Genomic DNA, 26,840 nt, shown 5'->3' with positions numbered 1-26,840 from the left:
TCTGGAAAGGGTTATAAAGCCATTTCTAAGGTTTTGGAACTCCAGCGAACCACTCTCAGAGCCATTATACACAAATGGAGAACACTTGAAACAGTGGTGAACCTTCCCAGGAGAGTCCGGCCTACCAAAATTACTCCAAGAGCGCAACGCCAACTCATCCAGGAGGTCATAAAAGAACCCAGAACAACATTTAGAGAACTACAGGCCTCACATGCCTCAGTGAAGGTCAGTGTTCATGATTCAACAATAAGATCCAGACCAGGCAAAAACGGAATCAATGGGAGAGTTCCAAGGCAAACACCAATGCTGACCAAAAAGAACACACAGGCTTGTCTCACATTTGCCAAAAAATATCTTGATTATCGCCAAGATTTTTGGCCAAATAATCTGTGGACTGTAGGGGCTGTGAATCTTTGGGTAGACAGCTATTTGTTTCGATTCACGATCAATTGTTTTCGATTTTTGCTAATTTAGAACAATTCAATTCATAATTAAATTTGATTCTGCATTCTTTAAGTGCATTCACAGTGTATTTTAAATGCTTCCCCTAAATTCCTTAAATGCTTATTCAGAGGACAAATCACACAACAGCCTTTATGGTTAGAGAACAGTAGGTTAGAGAAAGAAAAAAAAACTGTTATGTCCATTGTTAGATGCTAGTTTAATGATGCTATGGCATGACATGGCATACATACAAATTTATGCAAGCCAAGATTTAAAAAAAAGAGCTTTAAAAGTGTTATGAACGTGCTAACATTTTGTTACACTAGGGGCGTAGCCATCATTTCAGAAGTGACAGAAATGTCAAATTCAATCATTTTGATTATTGTATGTATTATTCTAATAATAATTATTTTAATTATTTTAATTATTTTAAATTATTTTCTTATCTATAGTTTTGAATTTGCTGTAAGAAATCAAATACACTGCTGGACAATAATCAGTCATTTGTAATCTATATTTTTTCCTAATTAATTCGTGGTTGTAGTAATTTAATGTGTGTATATTTTAAAAGATTTTGAATCGCCCATTTTAAATCGATTACTGTCTCAAATCAGGGATTCACGATTCAAAAATCATGTTTCAAGTCCAGGGTTTGTAATCGATGCATCGATAAAAAGAGTGAATCGTTACACCCCTAGTGGACTGATGCCACAAAAGTTGAACTTTTTGGAAGGTGTGTTTCCTGTTAAATCTGGCGAAAAAGCCAGTCCATTCATTTTCAAAAACCCTTCAACGTGGCTGAATTAAAACAATTCTGCAAAGAAGGGTGGGCCAAAATTCCTCAAAGACTCGTTACCAGTTATTGCAAATGCTTGATTGCAGTTGTTGCTGCAAAGTGTGGCACAACAAGTTATTATTTTTAGGGGGCAATTACTTTTTCCACATAGTGCCGGGCAGGCTTGAACCGCTTTTCCCCTTAGTAAAAGAAATTATAATTTCAAAACTGCGTTTTTTTATTTACTCGGGTTATCTTTGTGTAATATTAAAATAAGTTTGATGTAGATATGACGCCGGTTTTCGGTAATGAGATGTATAACGGTACTGAATATGCAATATATTGTTATTGAGGGCACTTTAAGATAATAATAATAATAATTCTTTATTACAAATTATTTTGATTTTTTTAATGCATTTTAAGAATACTTTCCCCATCAACTGATCGCAATGCACAACACCACTGTATGCTGCGTCAATGATGTGAGCGCACTCTGATGTAAACAAGCACGGATGAGAAGAGCATGGCACAACACATGAGAGAAGCTATGAATGAAAGCACATTCACTCAGCAGATGGCGCTTAAATGCAGCCGCTACTACTTTCTAAAACACATTTAAATAGTTTAAATATTCATCCGATTTTTGTATTCGCAATGGTGTTCATCACAGCGCCAAATACTTTAAATATTTAGACTTAATAAGCTACATATTTACTTTTTTAACATTTAAATGTATAATTTATATATAAATTTGTGTGTGTGTGTGTATATATTTTTTTTTATATATATATAAATTTAAATATATACATTTGTAAAATAGATTATTTAATTGCATTTTTAAAAGGAACGTTCAGTAAGAACAAATCTGTTTTCCAATACAGTCAAAAAGGATCTCTGCAAAGGACGCCCTGGCACACCCGTATCTGGACGAGGGGCGTCTGCGGTACCACACCTGCATGTGCAAATGCTGCTACACCACTTCCTCTGGCCGCGTCTATACCAGTGACTTTGAGCCTGTCACCAATCCCAAGTTTGACGATGGCTTTGAGAAGAACCTGACGTCAGTTCGGCAGGTCAAAGGTGAGCTTGCTTATAATCAGTCATATGTACTACACCTTGTGCTGATCGCAGCACACATTATGCAACACATGAGACAAACATCGGTGGTCTATTAATTTAACCTTTAGTCCTGATCCACCCCCGGTTTGTAGACAACATGTTTAGGAGCTAAAGGTCTTAATTGAATTGAATCTATTTGAGAGCATGCTGGGCATCTCCTGCTTCAGATCCCCTGCTGCTCCTGTTGTTTTTTCCCTTGTTTTCACCCTTCATCTGGAGCCCCTGGATCTGTGCTTGCCTTCCACTGTCAGCGGGTATTAGTGAGAGTCTGTCGCTAAAAGCAGGCTTACTGTGCTGTCGGCTCAAAATAACTCTGCCCTTCACCCTCCCTCCTCTTCCTCCATCCTGTGTGCAACGTGTTTCCACTGGAGGATTAGTCAGTGCGGATGGAGACGACCGCCTGGAGACTTAAAGCGATTTAGAGAGGCAGCCACGTTTGAAACTTGAGGGGAACCCCTTTTGGATCTGCACAAGAGGAGTTTCCACGTTGGCCAGGCTAGTTTTAAGCGTAATCGCTTGTATGCGAAAATAAAGAGAGATATTACAGATAGTACAGTCTGCCTGTAGAATCCTCCTTTAATATCGACACTTTGACCTTTAAGGTTGCTGCTAGAATAAATCTTCATTCAGTGATTCATTCTTAATTTATGTTTGTCCTGAAAATACAAAATTCTACATCACTAAGTCACATCACTTTATCTTTTTTTTTTTGTTACAAGGAATGTTGACCAAATTTCTTTGACTAGTAAACAGGTTTGACTTCCTGTCCACTTGTTAAATAGATTAATCTAAAAAATAAATATATTGTTATTTACTCACCCTCATGTTATTTGAATTTGTTATTTCTGTTTTTATTTAACATGAACACAGGTGTCCACAACTGTTTTGTGAACTGTTCTTTTAACTATGATAGCACATAACTTATACCGTTATTCATAAACATAAAGTGTAATGTATTCCCATCATCTCTTATTTTTATTCCCCACACAGAGATCATTCATCAGTTCATCCTGGAGCAGCAGAAGGGGAATCGGGTACCGCTCTGTATCAACCCCCAATCAGCTGCCTTCAAAAGCTTTATCAGGTGAGGCAAAAACATTATAAAAGCTACTGACAATTGTGGCAGGGGTTTAAATGTAATCAATTTTTTTTAAATGTTATAATGCTAAAATGTATTTTTAAGAGCCAGAAAGTGGTTGACATATTTTGACCCTCAAGTACATGTTCTCATGGTTAACAGACATGCCAAATCAAAGCCAGTGAGCATGACTGTCTTTTTTTTAAGGGGAGCTATGTTTTGGAAGTGCTTTGGGTTGAAACCAACATGCCATTGTTTAATATTTAGGCAAACATTTTTACATAAAAGAGTGTTTAATGTAGTTTATAACCATCATTGCTTACAACCAGAGCCTGGTAGGTTGCTTATAAATTGTAGTCTGTTACTAATTCCAAATTACATTAAAAAAAAATATTTAGTAACATAATCCATTACTTTACACATTTTAGGTACTGTAATCAGACTACTCTTTGATTACTTTTAGATTACTTTTGGCCTAACTAGTTTATCACATCAATTTAAATAGTACAATGTTGTAACATATTGATATAAACACACACAGAGAATATATTCCATTCATTGTAATTAACAGATAAATACAATTATATTTATTTCTATGCAAGAGGTTCAGATGACAAAAAAATTAAGTTCGGGAATGCGCGCATTGTAAATAATAAATAACATCAATTTGTGCATTTTAATGTGTTTGAAAGCCTCCTAGTGACATAGTAGTCCAAGGCTAAATAACCATACTGAGTGATAATTCAAATAAGGATTGTTTTAATCAATAGTTGATGCAATATTGAAGCACTTCTTAAACCTGTAATGGTTTTTAATTCAGTGGTAAAATGCTGTGTAGCCATTTGACTAATGACTGGTCTATCTGTGAACGTCCACAAACGTGGAAGACTTTCTGAGTGTGTGTATGAGGTGGACTATTTTAGAAAGGAACATTTAAAAGATGCAAAAGAGGAATTAGGGAGAAGATTATGCTATTGTGTGCATATTAATCTAATTACAAGTACTTAATTTTTGGAATCTCATTACATAATCCAAATAATCAGTAATCAGTTACTACCCGGTCAGCTCTTGTTCACACTACTAAAACTCTTGGTGTCCTGACAAATCTGGGGCTTTTCAAGCTTTAGCAATTTATTTGTCAGTGTCTCAACACTAGATGGAGACATCTCCTTAACCTTAAAGCTAGACATAATCTCCCTGTTCTTTCTGTCCACAGCTCAACAGTAGCTCAGCCCTCTGAGATGCCTCCATCTCCTCTTGTTTGGGAGTAGCTGAGGACGGCGGAGAAGATGGTGTTGATAAACAGTGGTGGTGGACGTCCCTCTGGCAGCCCGTCCCGAGTCCACCCCTGGACTACTGACCCCCAGACATCCCCAAACCTGCGTAGCATTTCACTGGAGTCTAGGACTAGCCAAGTCGCTGATGTGTGTGTGTATTGTAATAGTTACTAAATGGAGCTTTATAGAAGCAACCACTGCTGATGAGTTCAAGCGGGACACGGGACGGGTGGGCATGGTCACGGGGGGACTGTTCGTACATACCCACTGCTCTGTAGTAGTATACTAAAGGTTCGTGAAGGGTACGAACCTGTACATTCGGCAGACGAAGTCGACCTCTGTGGACTTGGAATGTATTTTGAACAGCAGGGCGGCAGAGTCTGTGCAGTATATCTGAAGGAAAACTCATCACGACTATGTGTGCGAGTAATCATGCTTTATTTATTCATGGAAACAGGAAGTGCAGTGCTTCATGTAGTGTGGAAAGAAGGCAAGTTTCTCTGAATCGGTCTTTCACTCGTGCTAGAACCAGGGTGAAAAAACGCTGTCCTCATTAGTAGCCTATTCATTAGGCCCCACCCTTGTGAAAGGTGCAGTCACATTAACCGCTGCTCGGAATTTCGAGGGCGAAATTCAGTTGTTTCAGGAATCTGCGCGTTTTGAAAATTCCTGATGCAGAACTAGTTGGACATGTTAATTTGTCGCGCCAACAGAAAGCTGCTTCATACGTAAATACGCTATCGACGGTGAATTTCTTTTTTAAAATGGGCAGCAAAACTGAAATATTGCTAGTGTGACGACTCGTATGGCTAGAGTGAGCTGCTCATTGCGTTTATTGCCTTCAACGGCGGTGTGATTATTTTTTTTTACGACTTTCTTCCATTTTTGCTGTCATCTGCACTCTTCCTTTCTTTCTCTATCGATCTTTGTTCGTATCTCGCTTTCCGTCTCCTATTCAACTCTTCAAATCAGTATTCCTTAGCGCAGCACTTGGCAGAGATACTGATTCGTAGGCTTCTCTTAGTACTCCTAAATGTGGATGTGTTGTGTCAGTATTTAGTACTTCGGATTGGTGACTGAATGGCACAACGATTCAAAAGGATCCAAAGCATGCAAGATTGGCCAGAGGGAAAATGCTCATACCGATAGGGTTTATTTGAAGCGAAGGAGACTTTGTGAGCGTGTCCTGAAATCTTGCAGGTGCTTGTCTCCTACCGAGACTGAAAACCCAACTAGCATGTAGCGAAATGATATGGGGAGGTTTATGTTTTCAGATGACCTTTGAACCCTGCTCTCCATGATGGAGTATCTAGAATAGCATGCAAACCAAATTAAAGGCTAAAAACAAAACAAAAATAAAGCAAATAAATAAATAATGGGTTGAACTGTTGGTAAACCAAACCATTCCATAATTGCAATGGTATATTTCCAAACTTTGTCTAGTGAGGAACGCCATTGCGAGTGCATGTATGGACCCCGTGCATGCTTCTAACTGACTGTGGCATCACAACAATGATCCTGTAGATGTCAGTTCAGTGTCGTCTACTTTGACCCCCCCCAAAAGCACCTTTTCTGTTAAAAGACTCATAGATCTGATGGATCTGAAAAGGGTGCCTGGGAAATGGTGAATATTGTGGGTATGGAAAGACATTGGGAGTAGTTTTCACTCACTCTATCATGCTTAAACTTCCCATTTCTGCACTCTCTCAGACTCAAAGAAAACAAATATTTAATATATTTTTAGAGAATTATTTTTATTTCTTCCTCAATGTGCTATGGCATGCTTTCCCATGATCCACTGAGTAAGGTATGTAAATAAGCGAGTAGCTGGTAGATTTCAATAGAAATGAAAAATCTACAACAAAAAAATAATGTATTAAAAAAAAATCGCCAAACAACAACAAAAAGTAATACTGCTGTATAGAAGTTGAATTAGCCTGCACATTTTTAGGGCTATGAAATTTTATTTTATTTTTGAGACTTAAGACTTATAAATGTACATATTTTTTCCCCTCTCTATTTCTCTTCTTATTTTTATTTTCCCCTGCACTAGAAAGTGTAGACAAAGAAATGATCCAAATCAGTACAAAAACAAACAAAAAACACATAACCAATTATGTTAATTGTGTCTTGTGTGCTGCAGAGCTGTGGATATGAGTATTGAAGTAGAGCCCTTTTTTAATAATAATTATTATTATTATTATTATTATGAATATTATTAATTTCCTTTAAAGAAACACTGAACTGTTTGTGTATATGTATATAATGGATTCACATTGTTGGTCTCTACCTCTCGAGCTCAATAACTTGGTTGTTTACCTCCACGCTTTTATTTTTATGTGGAGATTTAAAACTTGAATGTCCCTTCAGACTTTTATATTCCTATCAAACCCTGTATAAAGAAATCAAAGTCATTAAAGTTGCGATTGGTTGGAGGTGGTTCCCATCATCACATCCTTGTACAGAGTACCATGTTCTCACCCCAGTGTTCTCTGACTGTTAGATCACACAGCATACTCACGATGATTAACATGGTATCCTTCACCGAGAGCGTCGGATGAGATAAACATACAAATGTTAGGGCATAAGAAGCGGGCGTACCTAAGAGAACATGCGGATTCAACCGGAGCCTGTGAGAAGAGACTAACACGCAACCTTGATTGGGCCAAATGGGGATGGTACTGCACTTGCTGTCAAGTTTTTAATAAGGAAGCTTGAAGTTTATACTTCGAGTTAATGGTATTTGACATATATGACTATAATGTAAAATGTAAAATTTGCATTTGATGCCCTGAAAGCAGAGGGGGTGATTCTTAGGGACCGGAAGGACTCTGTGGATGTGTTCTGTGTTTTGAAAAATCACCGGTCTCCTTTCAGAGTGTAGATTTGAAGTACAGTGGTGAAGCTCATTAAATGTTGACATTTAAAAAAAGTGTGTTGCTTCTTACCTTATTTTACATACACCTGGATTTATTAGCACTGCATTCTAAAATGTTTTTAATGCTTTTATTTATTATTATTTTATTATATATATATATATATATATATATATATATATATATATATATATATATATATATATATATATATATATATATATATATATATATATATATATATATATATATATATATATATATATATATATATATATATAAAAAACTGATGACCAAGTTAAATTTGAGTGCTAAACTTCAAATGCCAGTATGGTAAGAATGATGATAGAAAGTTACACTTAAAGTTAGGTATTAATCAGTGAGAGACAGGATGTTAGCTTAGACTAAAGTGCCAAATGAAAGTTCATTTGGAGATTAACCATTTTATGAAAGTGCGATAAAACAAACCAATTATTCTTGCTAATACTTATGTTTGAGATGTGTTTATCCTTCAATAAATGATTTCACTTCCTAGAGGATGAAGGCAGGAGGATGAAATTGAGGGCACAGAAAAAAAAAAGGTACAGTACTTTAACCAGTGGATCTCAACCAAGTTGCCTCCAGATGATTTAAAATAAGACTGAAAACTTAAAAAGAAATGAAGATACTTGTTACTTTAGCTCAACCTCTCAAAAGCTATTTGTCTGTTTCAAGAACCAGGGTTCCCACTTTTTATGTTTTATATACATAAATGCTATGCCAAGCTCTAAAATATTTTATCAGAAATTGTGAGTAAAATATTCTTGAAAATCTTAATCCCTAATGGTTAAATCATGAACAATTGGAAAATCATGAAGAATATTGTAGAAAAATTTGTCCAAAATGTTGAGAACCACTGAATTAAAACAGTTTTTTTTTTTTTTTTTTTGAGTAGATTAGAGGAAACATTTTAAGGAATTAATTAAACTGTTCTTAAAAAAACTGGCATGTTCTCAAACCAAAGTAGTGGAATTATTTAATATGAAACCATATGTTCACTTACTTCTGTAAAAAGAAATCTAATACGATTTCTAAAAAAAAAAAAAAAAGTGCTGTATTGTTGGAAATTACTTTTTCTTACATTCACATAAACAAAACAAAAGCAACTTATAATGTGTTTTTCATGCAGCATTCTTGTAATCTAGCCAGGTTTTGTTAAGATGTCAATGAAAGAAACATGTTGCTCCAAATAGACATAAGCATGAAGATCTAATCAAAACGTCGAAATGTGATCATGGAAGAGTACAAACAGACCAGGAAAGTTGGCAAAGTTTAGCTCATTTTAAGGGTTTACACCTCTTTCAAGTTAGTTTGTTTCTATTAAAATCTTTGATCAGGACAACTGTGATTTATGCATTTTACTTTATTTTTCTATCTAAACATGTTGTGATAACATGATGTGTCACAATTGTGTAATAGAAATCATGAAACATTAGTAATATTTTTATAGACAAAACTGTAAACTCCAATACTGCTGGATTGCTTTACCAAGGAAATTGTGATTGAAGTAGGTCAGCTCAGTGAAGATCTAATGTCCAAGATTTTTTTGTGGTGTATTTGGATTTGCACTTGTGAATGCCAAAAACAACAGCTATGATATGATAAAATAAAGTTACACAGTATAAAGGCGAAGTGTGAAGATGCAAGGAATTCATAAACGAGGACTACTTTTACTAGGCTGTTGTTTATTACATTTTTGGAGAGTTTGTTGAGTATTTTATCAACAAAACAACATTCTGTCACCTGTATGAACCCACACAGCATGACAAAAGCAGTCTAACAGACCCGTCTTTTGTTTTAAGGTCAGGAGTATAATGTCTTATTATGAGATGTGGTTGACTTTTTGGTTTAATATCTTGAAAGCTCACACATGTTATCGCTGATGAGTGGGGAATTCTTCATGTGAGCACATACACACACACACACACCATAAGAATGACTTTGATGCTGCTGGGGCTTTTCCTTCTTAAACAATGAACGCTTTCACTGGTGTCTCCAGGTAAAATGAGGGGATTGTGGGCCGCCATCTGGACAGTCTGGTGATTCGGCATGCAGACAACTGCTTCTCAGCACCTTTCATTTGATTTAAAGTTCAAATACACATGATTAATATACACTTTAAGTAAATACAATTTTTTTTCAGCTGTGTTCTAACTTTACGCTAAATTTACAAGATAAATATATTTTATTTATTTAATTTTAAATAATAATAATAATAATAATAATCAAATGAGAAGTGTATCAGAATATTTTGTAATTGGTTGATCTCTGGCATGGTCATGAGTTACAGCAGACTGAAAACAAGAGTTTCAATAAAAAAATTCCATCTTCATTTTTTTTTATGAATTATGAATGTAGCATTGTAAAACTGAACATAAATTTCCAGGATGACATTATCTGGAATGATCTTACGCATGCTTGCACAAGGTTGCAGGCTCTGACCTGAAATGAAAAACAAAATGATCATATGGGAAGATCTATCACGTGTTGTTTCATCAATTACCTAATGGTTTTCTTTTTCTTCTTTTTTTCTATTTCAATATGGCTATTGAGAAATTGTTTTATATAACCAACCACAACGAGAATAATTTCATAACATAAACATAAGTTCTGCATTTAAAATAAATGAAGTTCCTTGTCTTGGTAATGCACTGTAAACCTTACAATTAAGCAATGAATAACATGATTGTTTTATGTTGGTTTCAAACATATTGTTAGATTGTGAATTATGTCCTTCAAAGAAAACATTTCATGCAAACATATTTTTGTAATATGCCAGAACAGAAAGTTTATCTTTGCATTTGTGCATAAATGAGTTTATACTATTGTAATATTTGTGAATAATTGCAGCATTATTTTATTGAACAGACTATACTGATGAAGTGCAGTTACATAGCAGAGCGAGGACTTTTATTCTGAAATAAAACATTTAGCTTAGTGCTCAAATCAGGAAGTAATTCCACTGTTGTTATCCTTCACCTTCACAACTCAAATTATGTGCATGTGACGGGGTTTTATACATCTTATTATGGATTTACAACTCGAACTTTCCCAGATGTACTCAATATTATTGTAGCATTTAGACTTCGCAATCAAAGTTTAAAAAGTCAGGCTTTCAGAGAACGTGAGGGCGTACAGTAAAGCCTCATGTCTCCTGCTGTGGTCCGCACGCCGCTACAGCTCTACCGCTATCTGCTGCGCTGCTGCAAACTCCTGCCAACAGCAGCCATGCAGAAACACTACCAACACGCCATCAGACAGGTTCTTTATATACCTCAAATACTGGCGTCAATGTGAAAAAATTTAACTGCATAAATAGTCTTCAAATCACCTGTCCTGCTGTCAGTTGTGAATGTGTTTTTGTCTTTCAGAGCTATAACAGTCATGCGGATGAAGATGATGCAGAAAGGATTCAGATGATCATTCAAAGAGCCATATCTGATGCTGACTGGATATTAAATAAAGTAACTTTCTTTGGCACCTAGGAAAATACCAGTAGTCATTGTTTACATTTCTTCTGAATTAAATGATTGTTTTCTTCCTAGTATACTAAAAAGAAGTGACCCTCTGTGGAGAAGTGTTTATCAAGCTGACTCAGAACTGCAAACGTCATGCACCAACTACTTAACACTTGAAAATGAAACTGACATCATACCCACAGGTTATAAATGAACACCAAATGATCCATATAGGCATTATCAAGTATAACAATTAGCTGATGTTTCGTTGATAAGCTCTTGGAAGAGCCTGACGTGTATGCAATTATGTTCTGACAAGTAACAGACCTACACTTGTGCAATGCATTTAATGTTTATTTTGTACATTTTAAAGAAATGTTAATAAATGCATTTAATATTTCATTTGTGTATTTTTGAGTTTTTTCCCCACAAAATGTAATAACCTTCCCAAAAATCAATATAACAATTCACTTACTGATCAGTTTATTAATGTGAAATAGTATGTAGGCAATGAATTGGGCTCATTTAGATTTTTTTTTTTTCAATAATAATTGTAATTTTATTCTTGTGACAAAGTAGGTATGGTTTTTATGAACGTGATTGACAGTGTATTAACACCTGGTGGTGTAAACTGTGTTCTATCATACTATCAACGTTTGTTTCAAAGATTATATAATAATATATAAGATTATATAAGTCACTGTCCATATATGTTTAATCATGAGACATGAGACATTTCCTTAATCACTGCAGTAATTCTCGGAATATCTTTGACTTTACTGATAACTACTGGAAGCTTTCCTGTAAAAATTAAGGTTTATGGCAGATCAGAATTGCCATGCTCTTACAGATATCAATTTTATGTTACTGTATTTTGAAGTAGTACACTTGCATATTACATTTAATGTTTATTTTGTACATTTTAATGAATACATTTTAATACATTTAATACATTTTAATATTTCATTTGTGTATTTTGGAGTTTTATCCCAAAAAATCTAAACATAATAATAATAGTAACTGGCAAACCTAGTTATTACAGTACCTACAGTATTGCCACCAACCTTATCAAAAAGTAATTGAACAAACACTGCAGTAATTCTCGGAATATCTTTGACTTTATTGATAACTACTGGAAGCTTTCCTGTAAAAATTAAGGTTTATGGCAGGTCACTCTTACAGAAAAAAATTTTATGCTCTTACTGTATTTCGAAGTAGCTCTATCATATCAACATCATTGCTTGGGTGATAAACTCACAGTAAAGTAGTAAATGCAAGAGAAAATGCAATGTTATATTACGTTGAAACATCTTAAGTAATATTTTCTTGAGGGAAATGCGTTTTACTCTTAGCTGTGAAATCCGGTAATGTGGTTGCTATGTGTTTCATTAGTTGCTAAACAAATAGATGGAAAGTTCATTGCAAAATGAAAAATAGATCATTTCAAGTTCATAACAATGATGTCAATATGGGTGAACCCATGTACACTCTATTTTCTCTAATATTGGCCTGTTGTTGCAAATAAATATAGTTGTGCAGAAGTGTGCATAATGAAAGTGAAAAATGTATGAAGGCTGACAATAGGAATCCACTATAATTGCTTTATGATTATAATATTTCTGCAGTTAACCTGTACATTGACAGAAATTTCAGCTTTATTAAGAAACAGTCAAATTATCATATGATTCTTCTCATGCACAACATGTCTTAAAGTATTATTCATTGTTCCTTGAAAATAAAATACAGATCTCCATAAATCTTCATCAGACTAAAAGAAAACTCAAAGCTCTCAACTACTCTGACATACATGCAATTTCTGTTAGAAAGTTTAATGTCTGTCATATTTTAAAGAGCATTCATAATGAAAGAAGAAGGAAGACTTTATATTCCTCATTTGGATTTGGGAAATAAAAGTCTTAAGAGCAGTGTGTGGTAATAAAAGAACTTACCGTTTTTCCCAGTTGCTTAGTAACATTTCAGTAACAATAACAAATATCTGAAAAAATAAACACTATACCATATTAGGAAAACCCCAAACCTATTTAAAACATGGATCTAAATCGAGTTTACTATGCATTTATTGCCAGTTCCTGTAACCCTATTATAAGATAATAGATATATATATATATATAATGAGAACAAATTAAATTTTATACATGGGGAATTCGTGATGTGATGTACAGTAAATACATGAATGCATGGAATAAAAAAAAAAGTAAACTTTTTGAGTAAAATCTGTTTTGTTCATTCATTAATATTTTTTATTTCAAAGACTTCTAATATTCGTAATATTTGAAATACAGATTTGGTTTTAACAGAAAAGTCCAAATGCCTTGTGAGGTGTGTTTATAGTTTCTCTTTCAATTAATCAAACTGAGTTTTATAGACGCTGGCATATGAAGATTCCAGTGTGGGTGTAAGATTGTGACTTTTGATAGGAACTGGTCAGACTGTAATTGGACTGCTGTCCCACCCTCCTTGAGGCACATTGCCCCGACCAGCACAACTCTTGACCTGCCCTCATCAGCAGACTCTGGGTCGAGTATATAAGCATGTTAAAGTGGGAAAGCTGCACACAAAGTTGCAAACTGAGACAAGACCTTAAGGTAAGAAAAAAATTGCAAATGTGTGTTTGTCTATCTATCTATCTATCTATCTATCTATCTATCTATCTATCTATCTATCTATCTATATATATATATATATATATATATTGTATATGTAATTTAACTGTTTTTTTTTTTTATTCAATATTTCAGGTAAAAATGGGTAACCAGGCCTCTAAAGCCAGCAAGAATGTAATACTGCACCAGACTAAACCGAATACGGTGAGCAAAACTTGAATTAACAGGAAATGCAATGCCATACATGAAATGCAATATCCTTATGTTCTGTTGGTATGTTTAGCAATGGGAGAACAATAATGTAATACTGCAGCAGATTAAACCGAATACGGTAAGCAAAATTTGAATATACATTAAATGTAATGCCATAAATGAAATACTACTGTTAATCTTTATGTTCTGTTGGTATGTTTAGCAATGGGAGAACAAGAATGTAATACTACAGCAGATTAAACCGAATACAGTAAACAAAACTTGAATTTAAATAAAATGTGATGTTATTAATGAAATGCGTTATTCTTACGTTCTATTGGTATTTGCCTAGCCATGGGAGAACAAGAACGTAAAACCACAGCAGATTGCAAAAAATACGGTGAGCAAAACTGTAACATAAAATGCAGTGTCATAATGGAAATGCAGTCTCTTAACATTCTGATGCTATGCCCAGCAATGGGTGAACAAGGTGAATCAATGCCCATTTTCCAAGCAAGTGAAGAATTACCAGGATGGGTCATGCCATCAAGACACATTACATCACGGGGCGGTTAAGGTGAGTTATTTCTACATAAGTATTATTATTTTTTTTTTTAAATAAACAAATGCAGATCTGACTAATTTAAACACACTTAGCTAACCACAAACTTAATTTTTATTTTGTATAAAGTTCATGTTTTTATAGAGGTGATTGTGTCATTTTAACCAGTGTTATTTTGGCAGTTGCACAGAGTGATGAGTAATAAGGTAATGAGTAATATTGAACTTTCCCCTTTTATTTCAGAGCCAGATTTGTATGTCTAAAATCTGTGAAGGCTCTATTATGACTCCAAAGGCTATGACGCGCTGTCCCTCCTCCACCCTGCCAAGCTCAGATGACATCCTTATGCAAGCTATTGACTTCATCAATCAGTACTACAAGTCCATTAAAAAGTAGGAAGCACCTACTAGGGTCATATAGCCAGCACAGAAATCGAGAGGGACACGTATCCTCAAAATATTCAGATTACTGTTTGATTATTATGGGTTTTCAGTGGTTAATTCTAAGAGCGAGCTTATATTCTTGTTCTTTAATCTATTTTAATGACATAATAAATTGGCTTAATTCTGAAGATCATAAAAGGTCGACTATTTGACTGAATCATGTCTGTTATTCAGTCCAAAAGTCGAGGAGCATCTGTCTCGTTTGGAGGAAGTCGTGAAGGAAATAGAGGCCACTGGCTCATATCAGCTCACCACAAAAGAAGTGGAATTTGGGGCTAAGCAAGCATGGAGAAATGCACCCAGATGCATTGGCAGAATTCAGTGGGCTAATTTGCAGGTAGTTTCTCTAGTTTGGACTAAAACGCATATTAAGTGTGCAGTCATATAGTTATATTTAGGTCTTTTTTTCCTGTGCAGCTGTTTGATGCACGTAAATGCAGAACTGCTGAGGATATGTTTCAGATGTTGTGCGAACATATTCAGTTTGCTACCAATGGAGGCAACCTGAGGTAAACCAAGAATGTGTTATTCCAGCTTTTTAATAATCCATCCATCTTGATTGTCTTTGCAAGTGGAACAAGATGTCACAATTAACTTTCTTTATTTTGCCAGGTCTGCTATCACTGTGTTTCCTCAAAGAACTGATGGCCAACATGATTTCCGTGTATGGAATAGTCAACTCATACGATATGCTGGCTATAAGTTGACAGATGGTACAATAATAGGAGATCCTGCCAGTGTTGACTTCACAGAGGTAGATACTAGTTTCTGTTTTTTTATAAATAGATATTTTCAGAATTTTTTAATATTTTCTTCTAGATATTTTTCATAATGGGTGTTATTTATATAATTAGTTTTTAAAAGTTTTAAGGTAGTTCATATATATGCCTTTGTCCATTTTACATCAAACTTTTAATCTTGTCATTTTGACACAGATTTGCATCCAGCTTGGATGGACACCAAACTACGGCCAGTTTGATGTGCTTCCACTGGTTTTACAAGCTAATGGAGAGGACCCTCAGTTTTTTGAAATTCCCCAACATTTAATTTTGGAAGTTCCCATGGAGCACCCACAGTAAGTGCCAATGGTTTTCCACTCCAGCCGAATAGAAAAACATGCTTGTAGTAGATTCAAATAACTAGTTGATTGATAACTCTCTAAACTATTGCATTACATCACAATGCAGCAATGGATTTAATACAAAGACACAAAGTCAGACATTCAGTCTTGTAACGTGTGTTTCGAGTGCGATGTTGTTTACACAGACCACCAGAGCTCTTGACTGAAGTGCTCAGATTTCTGAAATGACTTGCAGTCTACTTGATTCCACAGTAAATCTGTTTGCTTCTTGAAGAGAAAATTATTCAAGGCTTTTCCCTTTAAGAGCTTGCATTACAAGGACCTTTAAAATCAAATGCTCCTAGGCACTTAAAAATCAGGCTAGAATGGCAAAACCATTCAAACCTAAGACAGCCTGTCTCTATGCCACATTATTTCAGCCAGACATGAGACCCAAAGTTATGTTCTCAAACCAGTCTCATTCTAACACTTCACTTTAGAAAGCTACCTAATTAGTTTAGTTAAGTACTATGCGAATTTGACTGAAGTGCTAGTTGATGGAGCCATATTGGTGCCACCATGCAGAGCTATAAATGTTATGGATTTGCATCCGCAAATTAGATTATTTATATCTGAAGTATTGCATTCAATTACATGATCAAGGGTCTGTTGCAAAAAATATGCCAATGCCTTTGCATATCAGTAAAGTTGGATGATTCAATGCACTTCCTCAGGTACAAGTGGTTTAAGGATTTGAATCTCCGATGGTATGCATTGCCTGCGGTGGCCAACATGTTGCTGGAGATTGGTGGTCTTGAATTCCCAGCGTGTCCTTTTAACGGTTGGTACTTGGGCACTGAGATTGGAGTGAGGGACTTCTGTGATACCCAACGCTACAATGTTCTCGAGGTGCTACAATATTTTTAATGTTACAGTAGAGAAGAACATGTTTTTAGGTACTGATTTTCTTTTATTTTGTTGTCTTACAGCGGGTTGGCCGTCATATGGGTTTGGAGACACAAAAACTGTCCTCACTATGGAAGGATCAGGCTCTGGTGGCCATCAATGTCGCAGTGATGCACAGTTTTCAGGTAAAGTGGATTTACATAGCAAGCAAATGTAAACTCTGGTAAGAAAAAGAGGACTTTCTATTGGTATATTCAGTAAAACCAGGTGTATGAATTCGTTCAATGAGATTCATACAGAAACGTGATTTTTATAGAAATTTTAAGCATGAATGTCCACTCTGAAACCTAATCATTATCTTAAAAAAATAACATACAATGAGATCATACAAATTTATTTCCAGTTTTTATCACCTTTTTGTCTTACTGGCATACAGAAAAATAAGGTCACCATTACCGACCATCATTCTGCATCAGAGTCCTTCATGCAGCACATGGAGATGGAGGTGCGTCTGCGCGGAGGCTGTCCAGCCGATTGGGTCTGGCTGGTGCCACCAATGTCTGGATCTCTAACGCCTGTGTTCCACCAGGAAATGCTGAATTACATCCTGTCACCCTTTTTCTACTACCAGGTCAGTATCTCTTCCGCATTCATCAGAAAAGGTGCATTGCTGGAATATTATTGCCAGATTAGTGCCATGTACGTGTGAAATATGATGATGTCCAAACAAATGTTTTGGGATGTTCTTGCCTTAATGTGTCTCGTCTGTTGCCATTTAAAGCCTGATGCATGGTTGACACACAAGTGGAAAGACAAGAAGAGAAAAGAGAGGAGGCATGCAATCAGCTTCAAAGGATTGATCAGGTACCTCAATATCATGTTCACACTTCCTCAACCAGAACAACACAATGCTGTTCTTTCAGAAGAGATCTGTCTGCAACAATGTAATGAATGCTTGAAAGGTTAGCAGTGAACATTTGGTGTGTAGCCAGTATGGCTAAAATTCTTGTTTTCTTTCCTCTCTTCTAGAGTAGTGCTCTTCTCTCAGACACTCATTAAATCAGCCCTGGCCAAGAGGGTGCGTTGCACTGTTCTCTACGCCACAGAAACGGGGAAATCACAGACTTTTGCTAAGAAAATAAACACCATGATGAATTGTGCATTCAGCTCCCGGGTAAGAGGACCATCACCCTTGATTCATATGTAATTTATCGCTCTCCTATGACTCAATTTGAGCATTATTACCCACACTTGGCTGGAAGTGGGCGTATGTGACACATTCTTAATAATATCACCCTCTATTAAAAGCGAAACTAGGAAATTGGTTCCTTGAGGTGCTAAGTCTACCTGATATGAACCTTAACATTACATTTGCAATTTATTTGGTGTTGATAAGTGTAAATTCTATATACTTTGTTTATATCCAATTTATGATCTGAATAATATAGTGTAATAAAAATTATAAATACAAAACTAGTAGTCGCATGGATATATTTGTAGCAATAGCCAGCAATAAATTGTATGGGTCAAAATTTTTATTTTATGCCAAAAATCTTTAGGATATTAAGTAAGTATCATGTTTCTTGAAGATATTTTGTCAATTTCCTACCGTAAATATATCAAAACGTAATTTTTGATTAGTAATATGCATTGTTTAAAACTTAATTTGGACAATTTTCTCAATATTTTCTATCTTTTTTTTTTTTTGCACCCTCAGATTCCAGATATTCAAATAGTTGTATCTCTGCTTAATAGTGTCATAACCTAACAAACCATACATCAATGGAATGATTATTTATTATGCTATATTTTATGTATTTTATTTGCTTATTTTATGATGTATAAATCTCAATAATAAAAAAACTGACCCTTATGACCGGATATAATAACTAATATATCTGTAAATAAAAATAAAAAAAACACTAATCTGTTCAAACGAATAAATATACTCCCAGCTTGATCTTTGTCTTTTCAGCAAACACATACTGTACGTTTGTAATACATAAATAATTTATCATTTACACAGGTCGTTTGCATGGAGGACTACAACTTCAGTGAACTGGAGAAGGAAAGCCTCTTAATTGTTGTCACCAGCACTTTTGGCAATGGAGATTGTCCAGGAAATGGAGAGGTGTAGAAATATTTATGCTCAGTGACCTTATAGTGATGCTAGTAATGAATGACTATTATCACCTAACATAATTAGTGCAGAATTTACAATGTGTCAAAATGAAAAGGTCTTTAGGAAGAAATCATTTGCTTTTGCAGTGATTATTTGTACAGGAACCACAGTAACTAGAATGTGATTCTTGTTTGCTGACATGGTTTTTCTTCTCCTCTCAGAGTTTCAAGAAGCAGCTTCTCAGCCTGAAAATCCTCAGTAACAAAGTGAGGTTAGTATTTAAAATGCCTTACATTTATTTTCTCTCTACTCCTGGATAGAGAATGTTGTTTAAATTGTTTCTTCCCCCATTCAGGTACTGTGTGTTTGGTCTCGGCTCTCGAATGTACCCTCAATTCTGTGCGTTCGCCCATGTAGTGGATGCTAGGTTTGCAGCGCTGGGAGCCATCCGTGTGTCCGCCACAGGAGAGGGAGATGAGCTGAATGGACAGGAGGAAGCTTTCTCAGCCTGGGCTTGCACTGCCTTTAAGGTCTCAGTAATAAAATAAACATTGAGCATTCATTGTTTTCGGTACTTAAAACTGGTGAATGGTAAAACAATGAGATTGTTTTTCTGTATGTATAGGATGCATGCAAGGAGTTTAATATTCAAGGTCAGCTTCCAGGAAAAGAAGGTCTGGCAGATTCCTGGGATCCACAGAGGCACAGAGTTCAGAATGACAGCTGTACACTTGACCGAATCACAGGTACATTTAGACCTATGTCTTTATAAAAACAGATCATTTAGGGAGAAATTATGATCAAAACTTGATGAAACCTGAAGTAGTGGTCAAAAAGGGAAGCAAAAATGCTATGTTGAATATGGAACTGCTTAATGACATTTAGAAACTTTACATCGAAATGTGTATGTAGATTAGCAATCATTAAAATCAGAAATGAGAATTCAAGAATAATACTATTATCAGATTTATTTGCAATATTTCTGGAGTGATTATAATTATCTGGCTTGGTTTTACAGCTCTGTCAGCTCTCCATTCTAAAGTGGTGGTTCCCATGAAACTGAAGAGAAGACAGAATCTACAGAGCCCAAAGTCAAGGTTTACTCTCAAATTAACCCTTATTCATGCATCTGTATTTTCCATTAATAAAAATAGTAATAATAATAGTAATGTCTAAAAACAGGTGCATTGTTATGTTGTACGTTTTTGCCTTATTTGCTCAGAACACAGTATTAATTCGATTGTTTTACATGTTCTCAGTCGTTCTACAATATTGGTGGAGTTAGAGATGGATGGGAGTACAGAGACCTTAAACTTTGTCCCTGGAGACCATGTCGGGATTTTCCCAGGGAACTCACCTGAATTAGTAGCTGGCATCCTGAAGCATCTGCCCAATGCCCCTCCTATCAATCAGAGCCTACGCTTGGAATTCCTCAGTGCCTACCCTGGTACTGAACCATCTTACCTAATTACATAATGGAAGTCTTACACATGATAACATAATGATACCTAATAATGCTGTCCTGCAGATGGTGAAAGGTGGCAGAGAGATGAACGTATACCACCATGTCCTCTTGCCCAAGCTCTTACCTACTATCTGGATGTCACCACCCCACCCTCACAAAGCCTCCTCCGCAAACTCTCAAAGATGGCAAAGCAGGAAGATCACAGACAGCGCCTGCTTGCATTAGCAACAGTAAGTCACTTTTTGAAAATCACAAATGTTCCAAAACTATTGATGAGACTAGCCAACAATTTTTGTCCTTTAATGATTTTGTTAACTTTCAAAGTTTTTATTTTATTTTATTTTTTAGGTTGTATATATAGTAATATATATATATATATTATATATATTTTTTTCAATCTTCTAAAAGGTGTGTTTACACAGACTTTTTAATAACTTTTCACAGAGCCAACTCATTACAGTCAGGAATCTGACTATACCGGTCACTGGTTGTGTTTAATTCACTAAAAATAACCAACTGGTTATACAGTGGAATCATTATTCTGGAAACTGGACTAGATTGGCTGCACTGTTGTGAGCTCACTAAAAAGAACTGCTTTATTACATTCAATCAGCTGGAAATCAGACTACACTGCTCGCTGAACCAGTAACAGAACCAATGTCATTTGGTCCCAGTATTTTTTTTTTGTGGAACCAATTTGATTTAGCAATTTTGCGAGGCAACACTATATAATGTATTTGTGTATCATTGAAAAATCCAAAGCAGTGCGTCTGCTAAAAGTCCATTCTTTCATAAAATGTCCCATTATATTGAAAGTGACAATTTACATAATGGTTTATGAATGCTTATCAAGAAATTCATTTAGCTTATTTTTCATAAAAAAGGGTCATTGTGTGGAATTATCATGGGTTGTTTTGACTTTGTATGTTGGTTAAATACATACCATACAAGTCATCCTTCCACTACAGGATTTCCTAGTCTACGCAACATGGAAGGAGTTCCACAAACCTACTTTCCTTGAGGTGCTAGAGGAGTTTTCCTCTCTGGATCTTTCTGCTGCCTTTCTCCTCAGCCAGCTGCCTGTACTGAAGCCACGCCTCTACTCCGTCAGCTCCTCCCCAGACCTCCACCCTCAAGAGCTCCACCTCACTGTGGCCGTGGTCAACTATTACACACATGGTACTGGAAACCTGTGTTTGCCAGCAATCATTTATTAGTTGATACCTGAACAGTTGAACTCTCTACTAGACATAAAACTTCACAGAAGAAATGAATCTGTTGTTATCATATGTTCTGCTCTCTTTAGAGGGAAAAGGTCCACTGCATTTTGGGCTCTGTAGTACCTGGCTCAATACCATCAAAGAAGGAGACTTGGTGCCATGTTTCGTTCATAGGTACCCTTCATATTACATTCCTAAGATGTAAAAGATCATTTTTTCTCTTCATAACTCACTAATTTGCTCCATTAATGCAACAATTCCAGCTCTGATGGATTCCATCTTCCATCCGACCCTAGTGCTCCCTGTATTCTTGTGGGAGTTGGGAGCGGCATTGCTCCCTTCCGTAGCTTTTGGCAACAGCAATTGCATGACATGAAAAAAACAGGTATCAAATTGTATCCCTTATCACATTCAAGTGGTTTCAAACAGTCCATTGAATTAGCTCGCCTCAAGTTTCTGAACCTCAAGTTGTGTTATTTCTTTAAGGTCTGAAAGGGAATCCAATGACACTCGTGTTCGGGTGTCGAGATTCAGATACTGATCATCTTTACAAAGAGGAGACTCTGGACATGAGAGATAATAGCACCCTGAGCAGCATCATAACAGCTTACTCGAGACAAACTGGACAACCCAAGGTAGACACACTTGACACTGTAACTGTATTAATATCTAGAAATCTTTAGTAAATATCTGAAAATATCTAGTAATATTGATAGTGTATTATAATATAGAAATATAATTATTATTATTGCTGTAGCTGTTATATTTTAAATATATTACATTTTTATTATTTAAAACTATTAATAAATTATTAATTATTTATATTTAATACATATTTATTATTTAATAATATCTTATTTTATTATATATATATATATATATATATATATATATTTTTTTTTTTTTTTTTTTTTTTTTTTTTACTTTATTTTCTGAAACAGGTCTTTTTGCTGATGTTCATAATAAAAAGCATAAATCATTACTTATAGTTAGAACTTAAAAATAATTCTAAACAGCAGTTAACACTCTTTGGGGTTGTTGCTTACTCTTTTTTTTTTCTCCACTCTTGGTCCAGGTTTATGTCCAAGACATCTTGCGAGAACAACTGAATGACAAGGTCTTTGAGGTTCTGCACCATAATCCAGGGCATCTGTATATCTGTGGAGGTATGAACATGGCCCATGATGTGGCTGCTACTATCAAGGAAATATTAGTCAGCCGACTGGGCATCACTCTTACTCAGGCTGAGGAATATCTGTCAAGGCTCAAGGTGAACCTTTAAATTGTTGACACATTTTATAGCTGCTTCAGATAATCATTTCTTACAACATTTATGCTCCTGTAAGGGCTCAGTTGTCGTGTCTGGTGAACTGTAATGATATATGGTCAATAATTTTACGATTATGCTTTTTTTTTCACAGAATGAAAAGCGGTACCATGAAGACATCTTTGGATCTTAGTGCTTGAGATCACCTGGACCACCTCAAGCTTTTCCATATCCAAGCACACCAAAAAGGGGGAGATGTTTTTTATTTTTTTTTACTTGCAATTTTTTTATTTTCATACAGCTTCCAAAATAATGCCAAAACCTCTCTTAACTTAAAAAAATAAATAAATCACAAAAACACAACAGCAGTGTATTCAATTTCCATGCCCACCCTATGGAGAAATATTAGCTTCTGCTAGTAAATAAACTGTATTATTTACTGTATTATTCATATCTGTTTGTTTGTTGGGAGGACTGGCCTGCACTTCTTTAGAGTAGTGCTTTCGTGGCACACTAAGTGCAGGAACAATTCTTTTGGAGCAATCTAAGTTTCCATGCTCAGAACAACTTCTGTCTGAGGGCTTCAAAAGTCTGACCTTTTATACAAAGAGTTTACTTGTCACATATATGCTTATTTAATTAGTCACCTATAAAATGTGCAATACTGCTTTTTTCCCCTCTCTCTCAGCTTTTACTTTTTTAAACTATTGTTTATTTCTTAACTTAGATTTGAATACCACATTTTCAGTGTTGTTTAGTCTAGTCTTGCCAAACTATACTTTCAGCTCAGTGTTTATTGTTAATACTTTCTTTCATAAGTGTTACATATAAGTGTTGTATAAATCTTTAATTGGATGTTCATGTTAAATACTGCATTTTGTAATAAACTTACTACTATTAAAACCACGGTAGCTGTTTTTTTTTTTTTTTTTTTTTTTTTTTTTTTTTTTCCCGCATTCTTGTAGTTTGTCTTTAATGGGTACCCGTAGTTACTCTTCATATGTTAGGAAAACATCCCACAGGCCAATGCGATGAATGCCAAGAGGAAGAAACAGTTAGTCACATTTTTATGTCGTGCAGGAAATTTATAAAAGAAAGACAAGAGTTGAAATATAGCTTACAAGAAATTGGTATAGGACAGTACAATTTAAAAAGTATATTAGGATGTGGAAAGAGTGAGCAAGGAAAGAAATATTTGTTTTATTTTTTAAAGAGGACTGGACTGGAAAAAAGATTATAATAAAAAAGTGACATGGTAATAGACAACAGATGGCAGTAATGTAACATATTGGATACCAACTGCCTTAAAAACCCAAGGAAGAAGAAGAAGAAGAAGAAGAAGGTACCCGTAGTAACACCGGAAGTCTTGTATCCATGCTGCAGCAGAGAGCGTGTAACTGTCACCTTTTTCTGACTTTTCTGTGATATTTATTTATATCTAATTACATTTTTGTTACCATAAAGACATATTATGGCTGGAAGTCGACTTGAGAAATTCGGGACCGTGTTCACGCGGTAAGCTTTAGTGACAGCATGTGCTTCTTGAGTTCATTTCAAGGTTAATGACAAAAATAAGAGATCTGCTTATTATAAATTAATTTATGTAATATTAAAGTGTACGGTATCAAAAACCTTTTTAGAATGCCAAGAACGGAACTAATAAATCAGAGCCATTTCGTGTAGTGTATAGTTCGAGTTCCTATAGCGAGGCTGAATGAATGCTTGATTGTTGTTTGTAAAGGGTTCGTGATTTAATGCGAGCTGGAGTCATCAAGCACGAGGAAAGGCCCATCTGGTTTGATGTGTATGCTGCTTTTCCTCCTAAGAGAGAACCTCTCTATGAGAAAGCTGTGAGACCACTGAAGAGACATGCAACAGATACTGTACCTCAAATATTATACAAAGAGGATGAAATCCGAGCGTGAGTCCAAACAAACCTCTAATATATCATCTTTAGTCACTTGGTTTGGTTTCAACGTTATTGCTCTACATATGACTATTATGGTTATTCTGTGCCCTTCATTTGTACTTCACACTTCATATACATGAAACAATGTGTTTGTCATCTTTTTATTGATGCATTTATTGTTTTTACTAAGTTTATTTTGAGCTTAATGCTACATGCACACACCTTGGGATCAGAAGGAAAATAATACTTTTATTCTGCAAGAACATGCATTGAATTGTAATAAGCAGAGAAACGGTTTCAGTATTTTTAAATAAATGTCTCGAGCATCAAATCAGCATGTTTGAATGATTTCTGAAGGATCACGTTGCACTGAAGACTGGAGTAATGATGCTGAAAAATTCTGCTTTATATCCCAGGAATAAATTACGTTTTAAAATCTATTAAAATGGAAAACTTTGAAAAACGTTCTAAGTCTATTATTATTTTTAATGAATTTTGATTTAATAAATGCAGCCTTGGTGAGCACAAAAGACGTCTTTTCAAAAACAACCTGGTCTTAACTGACCCCAGAATATTTGTAACTTAAAATTACATGAACTAGACTAGTGCTGGAAAACCTCTAGCCCATTTCTGGGTCACTGACCCTCCAGTTAAACCTGCATGCATGCTGGACCTTTGCAGTAAACCCACATGACTTTTTTTTTCTTTGGTTTTAGGAAGTTCTTTGAGGTTTATGGTAATGGACCAAGAGCCTTTGAACTCCTCAAGCCCAACTTTGTATCACCATGTCAGAGGCAAGTTATGATAGGAAATTACACATTTTTACAGTACTTTGCAATCTCTTTAAATTTAGTTTTCTGTGCTTTTTGATTTAGTTGTTGTGTTACTGTATCTCTGTGTAGGTTTGTAATGAAGTATGGTGAATTAGAAAGCAGAGGGGATGTTGAACCTGAGCTGCTGTTTGAAGAGACTGCAAAAGCGCTGCTAGCAGAGGGCATTTATTTAAGAAAGAGAGGAGGACCTGCGGTGAGACTGAGAGCTAAATTATTCTTTAGACTAGATGATTTAATTTTCTATTTGTCCATCATGTTTTTTTATAACCAGCAGGTGGCACCACAGTCTCGGGACCCTTTGCTGAACATGAAGTTGACTGACATGTTGGCAGAGCAGCAAAGAGACACAGAGACAAATATTCCAGAGAAACAGCCAGAGGCAGAGACGGTGAACCCTGACGGACAGACATCATCATAAATGTCCCACTTCTCCTCTGTTAGGACAACATAAACTGAACTTGCCTCTAGCACATCAGTGTGCTGGCCAGTCATGCGTTTTTGATACATCAAACACTGGGACACAGATATAGTTTGTACAGTTGTGGACACTATGTAAACTCACATGTGTCTTTTCGCCTCCTGGTGTCAAATGAGTGATGTAGAGGACATGTTTGCACAGTCAAAATGGCTTCGACTTGAGGTCTTTATAGCCAAGCAGCTGGGGTTTAGTGAATGACTTTATAATACAGATCTAGCAAGTGTTTCATTTCTGTGAAAAGTGTCTAATGTCTTGTGTAATAAAATGTGGAGTGTTTAATGAAAGTTCTTTCAAGTCCATTAATGACAGGAGTGGAAAAGCATCTGCATTGTAAATACTCAAAGTGTTATATTTCCCGTCACACCATAAACGTATGATTCATAATGATATTACCAAACGGTTTTATTTTTTAAACTACATCCTTGTTGCCTGTGCAGTCTCGCATTTAAATACATCCTCAACAGGATCTTAAAGAAACTTGGGGAAGTTTGTATGCATTTCAGCTTTTAACTGTATTATAAAATTTATGGATAGCTGATCCGCACAGACATCGATTAATTTAATTCAGAATTACCATTGTCATTAATTTTATTCCCCCCATTCCTGCAGAGGTAACATTAGAATAAAATATTTTGATATCATCTGAGTTATTTAGTAATTGCTCACCCTCTTTACTAAAGGAACCCTGCTTAA

General features: G+C 35.5%; 4 protein-coding genes across 7 annotated transcripts in view; all 4 read left to right on the top strand.

Annotated features, from left to right (window-relative positions):
- Positions 1-6,422, top strand: part of nlk2 (nemo-like kinase, type 2) — a 73,975-nt gene extending 67,553 nt beyond the window's left edge. Inside the window, exons 9-11 of the mRNA XM_059514185.1 lie at positions 2,101-2,299; positions 3,329-3,422; positions 4,633-6,422. Of these exons, the coding sequence (XP_059370168.1) occupies positions 2,101-2,299; positions 3,329-3,422; positions 4,633-4,687 (348 nt within the window). The 3' untranslated portion in view covers positions 4,688-6,422. The remainder of the gene's footprint in view (positions 1-2,100; positions 2,300-3,328; positions 3,423-4,632) is intronic.
- Positions 6,423-10,542: 4,120 nt separating this feature from the next.
- On the top strand, positions 10,543-11,466 carry lyrm9 (LYR motif containing 9). Its single transcript, XM_059515108.1, has 3 exons — positions 10,543-10,869; positions 10,980-11,072; positions 11,154-11,466. The coding sequence occupies exons 1-3, from the start codon at positions 10,756-10,758 to the stop codon at positions 11,169-11,171; spliced, it is 225 nt and encodes a 74-aa protein (XP_059371091.1). The 5' UTR covers positions 10,543-10,755; the 3' UTR covers positions 11,172-11,466.
- Positions 11,467-13,594: 2,128 nt separating this feature from the next.
- Positions 13,595-23,175, top strand: nos2b (nitric oxide synthase 2b, inducible). Of its 3 annotated transcripts, XM_059514181.1 has the most exons (29): positions 13,596-13,672; positions 13,826-13,894; positions 13,974-14,021; positions 14,106-14,153; positions 14,235-14,282; positions 14,358-14,459; positions 14,688-14,836; positions 15,062-15,224; positions 15,305-15,396; positions 15,500-15,641; positions 15,823-15,962; positions 16,682-16,856; positions 16,937-17,038; positions 17,290-17,484; positions 17,635-17,717; positions 17,883-18,027; positions 18,880-18,984; positions 19,197-19,246; positions 19,331-19,505; positions 19,601-19,721; positions 19,994-20,072; positions 20,235-20,422; positions 20,504-20,670; positions 21,409-21,619; positions 21,747-21,834; positions 21,924-22,045; positions 22,147-22,295; positions 22,736-22,930; positions 23,082-23,175. In XM_059514181.1, exons 1-29 carry the CDS (start codon positions 13,619-13,621, stop codon positions 23,118-23,120), a joined length of 3,444 nt encoding a protein of 1,147 aa, XP_059370164.1. In that variant the 5' UTR covers positions 13,596-13,618; the 3' UTR covers positions 23,121-23,175. The 3 variants fall into 3 exon arrangements, 2 of the variants coding, with proteins under 2 accessions (XP_059370164.1, XP_059370165.1); XR_009424368.1 differs by lacking the exon at positions 23,082-23,175 and having other exon boundaries at positions 13,595-13,672; positions 21,924-22,055; positions 22,156-22,295; positions 22,736-22,874; XM_059514182.1 differs by lacking the exon at positions 14,106-14,153.
- Positions 23,176-23,886: 711 nt separating this feature from the next.
- On the top strand, positions 23,887-26,658 carry mrps23 (mitochondrial ribosomal protein S23). 2 transcript variants are annotated; one of them, XM_059514183.1, is made up of 6 exons: positions 23,887-23,906; positions 24,270-24,442; positions 24,669-24,848; positions 25,553-25,630; positions 25,739-25,862; positions 25,941-26,658. In XM_059514183.1, exons 2-6 carry the CDS (start codon positions 24,399-24,401, stop codon positions 26,085-26,087), a joined length of 573 nt encoding a protein of 190 aa, XP_059370166.1. In that variant the 5' UTR covers positions 23,887-23,906; positions 24,270-24,398; the 3' UTR covers positions 26,088-26,658. The 2 variants fall into 2 exon arrangements, with proteins under 2 accessions (XP_059370166.1, XP_059370167.1); XM_059514184.1 differs by lacking the exon at positions 23,887-23,906 and having other exon boundaries at positions 25,944-26,658.
- Positions 26,659-26,840: the final 182 nt, after the last annotated feature.

Source organism: Carassius carassius, chromosome 28 (genome assembly GCF_963082965.1).
Source record: "Carassius carassius chromosome 28, fCarCar2.1, whole genome shotgun sequence".
NCBI classification, from domain to species: domain Eukaryota; kingdom Metazoa; phylum Chordata; class Actinopteri; order Cypriniformes; family Cyprinidae; genus Carassius; species Carassius carassius.
This window is presented reverse-complemented; position numbering and strand designations above follow the sequence as displayed.

Excerpts from the sequence above, each read along its gene's own strand:
- nos2b (XM_059514181.1), top strand. The coding sequence starts at position 13,619 with ATGTTAAAGTGGGAAAGCTGCACACAAAGTTGCAAACTGAGACAAGAC. Across the intron at positions 17,039-17,289 it reads CAGTGATGCACAGTTTTCAG|AAAAATAAGGTCACCATTAC; the intron begins GTAAAGTGGATT and ends ACTGGCATACAG. Across the intron at positions 19,722-19,993 it reads TACACTTGACCGAATCACAG|CTCTGTCAGCTCTCCATTCT; the intron begins GTACATTTAGAC and ends TTGGTTTTACAG.
- mrps23 (XM_059514183.1), top strand. The coding sequence starts at position 24,399 with ATGGCTGGAAGTCGACTTGAGAAATTCGGGACCGTGTTCACGCG. Across the intron at positions 24,849-25,552 it reads AAAGAGGATGAAATCCGAGC|GAAGTTCTTTGAGGTTTATG; the intron begins GTGAGTCCAAAC and ends CTTTGGTTTTAG. Across the intron at positions 25,863-25,940 it reads GAAAGAGAGGAGGACCTGCG|CAGGTGGCACCACAGTCTCG; the intron begins GTGAGACTGAGA and ends TTTTATAACCAG.
- lyrm9 (XM_059515108.1), top strand. The coding sequence starts at position 10,756 with ATGTCTCCTGCTGTGGTCCGCACGCCGCTACAGCTCTACCGCTATCTG. Across the intron at positions 10,870-10,979 it reads ACCAACACGCCATCAGACAG|AGCTATAACAGTCATGCGGA; the intron begins GTTCTTTATATA and ends TTTGTCTTTCAG.